The sequence below is a fragment of the Hyalella azteca genome, unplaced genomic scaffold, assembly GCF_000764305.2.
Source record: "Hyalella azteca isolate HAZT.00-mixed unplaced genomic scaffold, Hazt_2.0.2 contig8324, whole genome shotgun sequence".
In the NCBI taxonomy this organism is placed as follows: domain Eukaryota; kingdom Metazoa; phylum Arthropoda; class Malacostraca; order Amphipoda; family Hyalellidae; genus Hyalella; species Hyalella azteca.
The window spans coordinates 92,439-101,731 of record NW_025938421.1 but is presented as its reverse complement, the minus strand read 5'-3'; the positions used below and the strand labels follow the sequence as shown (position 1 = coordinate 101,731).

Below are 9,293 nucleotides of genomic sequence, written 5' to 3'. Positions count from 1 at the left end.
CTCAGAATGTTTAACCTAGATACAATGAACAAAATTCAGTCATGTCCTTATCATAAAAAAATTATTTAAGAGGAAAACTTGTCATTCGAATTTCAGTTATATGTGTCGTTGCTGTACTGCAGAAGAGGTCTCGATTACGATTTTTAAAAACTCCATCAGTGGTAATGGCCGCCGCTTCATGGAGCCAACCCAACAAAAAAGCGAACACTGCAAATACTTTAATGGATTGAAATCCAGGAGGAGAGGAGGCAGCAGAATTTTCAAAGCTCGAGGCTTTCCAGCTCTCATTTTTCGGGACTACTGATTGTGGTCTTCAACTCTAATAAAGTATAATATTTTTTTTATTTTAAAGAGTCGTGACATTGAAATCGTATGACAAAGGTCTGATCGAACAAAGGAAAATATGAAACAGGGTACAAATTTGTGCTGGGAAGATGCATTCAATCTACAGAAACAAGAAAGCCTATTAAAATACGAAGATACTTTTTAGATTGTTTATAATTTGGACATTATAATTCACCGATTCGCCCTCCATTTTTTTTATTATAATGCTCGGGTTCAAACTAAGGTCCCGCACGTTGGAAAGTCCGAAAAACTTCGAGCATGCATTTGCCTAAGCAGGGCCTGCCAGCGAATCGGATAAGAGATCTAGACTTGATCTGCTTGATCCTGGAGCTCCCAAGCAAAGAATAAAAGTAACATTCCTGCCACATCGTGTTACCCTCGGCAGCAGCACTTAGTGCGCTGCAGATTTATTTTCGAGGCTCTCAACTGATGAATTTTCGTTTAACCCATCATGATCACGAAATATACAATTCCCGTTCGTATTTATTTGATAAATTTAGATATTTTTTATAATATGCATGCGTAGCTACGAGAAATTGATTCATATGAGCCGATTAGAGTTTTTCACATACATATATTAGGTAGACCGTAGTCTAAAAATTTTTTACTATTTTTAAACATAATTCAGCAATTATCAGTGTGTCCATTCAGTATCTGAAACGTAACTCATCTGCAAGTATTTCCAATGTCCATTCACTACAAAATACATATTTTCACTTATAAAAGCGGATCACCTTATGCACTAAATTTTCGGAAACTTCAATTATTTAATTATTTAATTACCACGTCTTATTTGATTTGAAATAAATTAAGCAAAAAGCTCGTCTGTATTAAGATATAACTCCGACTTCCTTCTTTCATAACCTTTGCGTGTTTACTTCAGGATTTCGAAAAAACACATATTAGGGAAATTTAAAGTTTGAAATGAGTCTCGGTAGAGGTGTTGATCTTAATTATTTAGGTTGTTTATCATTTCCTGGGCCAATACTTTCAAAAAAATCTAAGAGATCGTAAGTTCATCCGCCAATCATTGACGGCCTTCCAAGCAAAATCCACCAATCATAAAGGAGAAAATAGAGCGTAAGTACTTACGTTCACTTAGCGAGTTTTGAAAGTAAGGCTCCAGAAGTTAGCACCGTCTCTGGGTGGCGCGACGTTGTACGTGCCCCACAAACAGGAAAACAATTCTCGTGGTTTGTGCTAAAAATTGCAAAAAGGAGCAAAATGCAATATATGACATTAGACATATGAAGCGCCTAAAATGTTATGAAGCGCCTAAAATGTTATATGACATTAGACATATGAAGCGCCTAAAATGTTATATGACATAAGACATATGAAGCGCCTAAAATGTTATATGACATTAGACATATGAAGCGCTTAAAAGTTCCTTGAAAAAAGAAGCAAACTTTCCCGAATGAATTTAATAATATAAATATTGTCGACACGAACGATGGCTTTCATGATGCTCAATATAAGCTAGCTCTTTCTTCTGGTATTAGAAACCTCTTCTCTTTTATCTAATTTATGAATAAATCATGGCGCAGCAAGCATCGGTACAAGTTAGTGCGACGTCACACTACATCTGTACTATGGTGGCTAAGCACTGTGGTAGTAGGAATTTTATTGTCACTATTATTTATTTTCTTATAATTTTATTGTTGTCGTGCATAAACTGCATTCTGCTAAACTAAAAAGGTGTTGGAGACTTCTATTGCTTCGACCTTACCTATTCAGAACGAGAAGTGCAATAGTGCAATGTTTCGGGGACAGATAGAGATTTTTAAGTCCTAATACCTCCACAGCATATAAGAGTTGATAATTTTTTATATAGATATATTAAAACAAAACTGTCTTGCGATAATGTCTTCAGCTCTTCATCGCTTCCAAGCCTATTTGAAATGTTCGAGTGCTCTCCTTTTTCTTTATATAATTTTATTCTATCAAATCAGCTATTAAATTCCATTTACTTATTTTGCAGCAGTATTTCAAGTTTCTGAATTGTTGATGAAGAAAGCTTTAAATTGCTAATGGTACAAGCTCTAGTCTTTCTATAAAATAATTTACTCTTCTCTTGAACCTCTAATTAAGTTTCAATTTAATCGATCATAACACATCAACCTTCCGGAATGAAATGCACTGCTGGTTGAGTAGCAATATTGTACTTAAAAAAAAAATATAATTTAGGTTTTGCAGAAGCTTGTTTAATATTTCATTAGAAAAAGTGACTTATATTTTGGTTACGCAATAAATAGGCCATTTGTATTTTAATCTTGAAATTATGGACGCTGGATGCGGCAACACATGGGTATATATTGCTTAATGATAAAATTTAATTAATATTTAATAACGATATGCTTTTGATAACACGTATCCCAATTATATATTCAGTTTACCAATTAAATTATTAATAAAACTGGTATTTCGGTGATTCCATTTGCATGACAGGGTAATAGGAAAACATTAATTAAAACTTCCTCACGTCCAGCAAACTAAATATTCCAAATGATGAAGAATAGATTTACCAGCCACAGGAGAATTTTCCAATTTTTTTAAATCCGCATAATAATTCAGTCTCATGTGCATGTGAGGGCCTGATGGCTAAAAAACTTCAATGAAACGAAGCACATTTTAATCGAATTTCTCAAGTTTGTAAGCCACGGCCGGAAAGTCATCGACAAAAGTTCGCTCGTGGGCCACGAGAATAGAATGCTTGTGATCTTTATTCAAACTTTAATGAGTTTTGAAGGCCTCAGGATATCAAACTAGAAGCGAATGAATTTTTTTAAAGATGTTACTCAGGAGCTTTCATTAATGTGGTAGTCAAGTTTGACATACTTTTTCTCTATTCACATATTTTAACGGTTAGTAATTACCATCAGTAGTAATAATGAAATTTGGTGTACGTTATAAGTAAATATAGATATATATGTAGAATGTAGAGAGTGAAGCCACAACAGACAATATGTGCGGAAGATTTCTTCAGATGTCTCTTGAAGTGTTTATCAAAGCTGCAGAAGTACAATTATCTTTGACTTTTGTGTTGACTTTCACGATAGACATGACATTCTTTGAACTTTAGTATTCTTATCTGACGAAGCAAAATTCTTCAGAATTTAAAAAAAGTTCTGTCGCTACATCGCTCTTTTAATAATGCGTGTGAGTATGAAACAAATGAGATGAAAATTAATCATTTTACCCATCAGACGCTCCATTCACTATTAATTATCGGTAATAATTGAGGTCTTACATTATTTGAATTGATGATCTCAATCTCACTGAATTAGTAAAAGCGATGCTCAGGCAACGTTTGTTTCATTTCGATATTTTCTAGAGAATTTTCCTTTCAATTTTCCGCCAAATTCAGAAGCTCTGGAGCGCTGCTTCTTCCAATGGCGAGAGAATGAGGCTAATTGGATGTAAATGTTCCAAGTGATGGAGGCAATGTTAGGGCGAGCTTTTCACTGCCAGCTGTAATTGGATAGGATTATCGGACTAGATTGTGGATTAGCAGACGCTCGTGCTAATGGGATGTCGGCTTCGCAGAATTAAAACATTCCGGCTAATATAATTTGCTGTTGACGGATGTTCATGAATCCAAATTCTTTTAAATCTGTTACTATTGAACAAATTAAATAAATTAAATTGTGATAAAATTTGTTTTATTTCATTTCAATATCCATCAATTTTTTAATACAGATACAATATTTCTGTTATCAAATTAATTTTCAATATTATTACTCAATAAACATCAATTAATTTAACTAAAACTAGCACCTAAGCAAATGGTATAATTAAACAGGAAATTGACAGCAAACATTTGCATGTCAACAAATATATGTATGCAGCCTCAATGTATCCCCCAAAATCAATGCTAACGCGATTAGTGCGCGTAAAGAACGACGACATCTCTTTTGTGAAGAAAAATAATGGCAAAACGAAGAGAATTCAATTATTTTTATTGCTTCCATGTCGTCCGCTTGTTTTTGTGCTTTCTTCGGGTCAAGTTCTTTGTTTTGCCCTAAAAATATGGATTTATTTGGGAAATTAATAGCTCTTTTATTTCAATTGCAGCGTAATACCTCTTTTTATATCAGTCGTTTATAAAATCATGAGCAAAAATGTTGCTCAATAGAACCTATGAATTTTTGTTGGAAACTTTAAAGTTGGTTGAGTCGATCAAAGATATCTTTTGAGATATCTTGACCATGGCTTTTGATCAATCAATCATTTCAGATCGAAGTAATGCTTGTTATTTAGTTAGGAATCGACTTATGTTAAACTTCATGGGTTTAAAAATGTCTAACATTTTACAATAACTTTTTCTTTCAGATGAAAGTGTGAGGATTTAAATCAAACACAAACTATGGATTGTCTTCAATGAGGAAAAAGTTTGCCTGCCTTAGGCAATTATGCTTTTATTAGCAGTAGTTTTATATGAATTAGAGAGGTTTAATTATAAAGAACTATAATCAAACCTCAGGCCAGCAAATTTGCCATATGCACGAGGAGAGCTTAGCTGCGGAGGAAGTTCTATAGCTTTGCTCCAGCGCTCCTTCAACCAAGAATATTTCATTTTGTTATTCGGTAGTTGTGCATAAGAAATTGAATTAACAATACAAAGAAAATGTGTTGTCAGCAGATCGAAGTGAGATATATAGTACATCAGCTTGATGTTTATGAAATCGATGAGTGATATCAGACGAGTTTATTTGATAACGGATTGCCAATGCAAACAGGAACCGAAGTTTAAATTTCCCCGCTCTCATTATGCTAGTTGAAGAAAGACGTGTTAATTAAGTAAACTATTGAAATGGAGAAATAATTTCAAAGTTTTCGTTTTATCGAAACGTATGAACTGTGAAAGTTCCAGCCTCAACAATGAAAATTGTTTAGTAATAGAACTACTACGAAATTCATTCCAAGAATCGATGCAGATAATTCCAGGATAGTTCTCCAGAAGCCTGATATCAAATCATTCACGCGATTATGAATCAAATTGTGAACCAAAATATCAGTTAACCGATGACAGTGATTATCTGAAGTCACTTGCAGTGTAGCCAACGCTCGTCTGCAACATTCAAAGGATAATACAAAAAACTCTTCCAGGTGAATGACTGTGCTTAATTAATATACTATTTAACGCTTAAAAATATTAATTTTTTAAAATTATATCATTATTTATTTAGCCATATTGTTTTTTTCACTATTTATGGATTGTGGTAACATGATACGTTACTGGGTGAACTTGTTGCGATGTTTAAAATTGGGTTCAATATTTCTCACTGTATATTCTCATCATAATAATAAATTATATAAATTAATAAATTAACTGTTTAAATAGTAGTCACAACAACAAACAAATGACGCAATAATGGCGAGCTAAAATAAGGAAGTGCATAAGGAGGGATTTTTTTCTATAAATATTTAGAGAAACTATTTTCACGCATACCTAGCGTTTATAGCTTGGAGCAATCAACTTCATGTTCTATTTCTATTATTAAGAGATTACGCAACTGAAGGAATAAGTTGGTGTACTGCAGCTCAGCTCAATGAGAACGAGTAACTCCGTCCTAACTCTGCTTGACATATTGTTGTTATTCCTGTATATTTAACTGAAATCAAAAGCTCGTAAATCAAATATCACGTCCCTGCTTCTTGTTTCTACAGGACTTACGACATCGTAAGTTTATATAATAATAAGGTGGCTACTCAATAAATATTTTATCAGCAACTGGTCCTCGATATCGCTTATCAAATCGCTACCTCATACATGTAGATTTAATTTATCAAAACAGCATATTTAAAAAATGTAACAATAATTGTGAGTAACATTCCGTGCATATTTTAATAATTCCATTGAAAAATACAATGATGTTTATCATTTTCATATCATTTTATCGTGTCCTGGGCCAGCGATGATGCAAAATACTTTGATTCCACTGAATACTTCAATGATATTCATCATTTTTATTTCATTTTAGCGTGTCCTAGGCTGATTTAGGGGTAAAATACTCTGATTCCACTGAATAATTTAATGATTTTCATCATTTTCGTATCATTTAACGTATCCTAGGAGGGCGATGAGGCAAAATACTCTGATTCCACTGGATACTTTAATGACATTCATAATTTCCGTGTCATTTTAGCGTCTCCTTGTACAGCAGTGAGGTAAAATATCCAGATTCCACTCAATACTTTAATGATATTCATAATTTTCTTATCATCTTAGCGTACCTGCAATGGGGCAGTCTGGCAGCAAGTGTCTGTGCTCGGACGCAGCCAGCGACGGGGCGTCCGGCAGCAGCGCTCAGAGCTTCGTCGCGTCAGCTAAGTCTGAGCTCAGGAAATTCCCCTTCACTCCGAGCCGCTCCAAGACCTCAGGCTCTCACATGGGCAAGGCTGAGCTCAGTGAGTCAATCTATTATTAAAATAATCACGTTATAATTTAATGATACGACCGTGCAATCATCCAATCATGTGACGATTAAATAATGCGAACGTCCAATGTTTGTCGCGTTATCATTAAATATTATGACCATCTAATCATCCAATAAAAAGACTTAAGAATAGTCAAATCATCAAATCCTTTAATAATTTACCATCAAGGTTACTAAATACAAACTTATTAAAAGTGGGATTAACATTTTCATACCGCACCCTCGATTAAACATGAAACACTGTAAGAAAAATCACCGTTAAACAGTATTACCAGGGTTTCAGTGGCCGGTCGACACGTGAAACACCGTGTTGCCGTTTTTATTCTAATTTAACATAAGAAATCCGTAAAGTATCTAATAAAACAGCAAAACTGTTTATTTTTATTAGGCGGCCGGCAACTAGAACGCTAAAGAGACCGTTTTTTCACCGTTTTTTTTTCGAAAAGTATATGAACACCTAAATTTTCGGGAACTCCATGTAATGAGACAGATTAATGTTGATATAATAAATACTATACTGATATAATGTATACTGATATATTGATATATTACTTGACATTCAGGTAATCCTAACTTACCCAGTAGCTGCATTAGCGAGAGCGTGGGCTTTAAAAATTCAAAAAGCATTTAAAACCCCTTCAGAACTTTTGAAGAATCAGCCTCTTAACAAAAGAAGTATAATTTATTCAATATCAAGTTTTTATTGAACACAAGTGACAATGATAAGTAGATTTGAAGAATAATGCACGCTCAGTATCATCCGTCTTATAACAATGAAAGCTCAGTATCATAGAAGTATAATAATGAAAGCTCAGTATCATAGAAGTATAATAATGAAAGAACAGTATCATCGGTCGTTTAACAATTAAAGCTCAGTATCATAGAAGTATAATAATGAAAGATCAGTATCATCGGTCGTTTAACAATTAAAGCTCAGTATAATAGAAGTATAATAATGAAAGCTCAGTATCATCTGTCGTATAATAATGAAAGCTCAGTATCATCTGTCGTATAATAATGAAAGCTCAGTATCAGCCGTCGTATAATACTGAAAGCTCAGTATCATCAGTCGTATAATAATAAAAGCTCAGTATCATCTGTCGTATAATAATGAAAGCTCAGTATCATCTGTCGTATAATAATGAAAGCTCAGTATCATCTGTCATAAATTCTTCATTACTGACTATAGTTTTTAAATGTAGATTCAGCCAGTCTTTCAACTTATTTTGAAACTATTTTTCACTCTTCGCTTCGAAGTAAAAAAATTAACCAAAAACTATTATAAATAAATAATTTAATATCGTCAACTATTCATCAATCAAGTAAGAAATAAAATCAATCAAAAACAACTACAAATGCTTTATTTTTATCCAATACACCATCAGGACCCGTCGAACGAACAATATAGACAATGCGGGTAATGCAAAAGAAATTGAAATACTTTAATTTTATATCACTAAAATAACTTTTTAATGGTGCACTTTTATAAGCCTTATTATTGAAACCTACTGATTACCATCTGACAATACACAATTTTGGTAAGCGATATTATGAACATATATTAAAATTAAAGTGAAAGTCTTTAGCTGCAATTGTTTGAAAAAGATTAGGACTTTATCTCCCATTATATAATTGGTATCCAATTATAATTGGATATATAATCCAATTGGATATAATCCAATTATAATTGGTATCCAATTCACGAACCAAGAAATTTGCCAAGTCTTGGCAATCGATCGTCACAAACATTTGAATAATCTTAGTGCGCACGATTGTCAGTGTCAGTGTACTAGTGAATAATATATTAAATATCAGGAATATTAAAAATATCAGCGATATTAATTATTGATATTATTAATTAATATTAATTATTAATTGCTGATTAATTATCAGGAATATTAAAAATATCAATATTATTTATTGAGTCTAGAATCTTTTGGCGGGCCTAACTTACAAAATTGAGAATAAAGAACAATGAAGAATAATAGTTTCAGAGGTCGAAAGCAAAATAGCAGGCAGAGAAGCTTAAAAGCTTTTAATTTCGTTGAAATATTGTAATGGATGCAGTCGCGTGAAATTCTTTAACGAAAGTAACACATTGATTCTCCTAGGAGCACATCTCATATAAAAAAATGATCCCTTGACACCCTCAGGATTCTGTAAAGTGACATTATTATGTAATATTAATGTAATATTAATTATGTAATTGTCTGACCATTACATGACAATTTCCCACGAGGCTCTGCAAAAAGGATCATTCATTCCTGGCTCCTCCACAAAAGTTTATATGAACCGTAAAACTAAATTTTAAATTTCTATCACACGTGATCATTCAAGGAGAAATTTTGCGAATGAGTTTTTTTACAGAAGGTTTCTCCTTCATGTGATTCGCCTCGCCCTGGGGAAACCTAAGAAAATGATGGGAAAATAATTTTCTTTTGAGGTGCTTTGCGCCTTCATGAGCCTCAAATGAAATTTGATATTTTATGTATGACTGTCGTGATATAC

General features: G+C 33.2%; 1 protein-coding gene across 1 annotated transcript in view; it reads left to right on the top strand.

Annotated features, from left to right (window-relative positions):
* The first annotated feature begins 5,263 nt into the window (after window positions 1–5,263).
* LOC108680250 (serine/threonine-protein phosphatase with EF-hands 2) overlaps window positions 5,264–9,293 on the top strand; it is a 49,420-nt gene continuing 45,390 nt past the window's right edge. Inside the window, exons 1-2 of the mRNA XM_018169041.2 lie at window positions 5,264–5,454; window positions 6,578–6,756. Coding sequence (XP_018024530.2) covers window positions 6,588–6,756 — 169 coding nt within the window. The 5' untranslated portion in view covers window positions 5,264–5,454; window positions 6,578–6,587. The remainder of the gene's footprint in view (window positions 5,455–6,577; window positions 6,757–9,293) is intronic.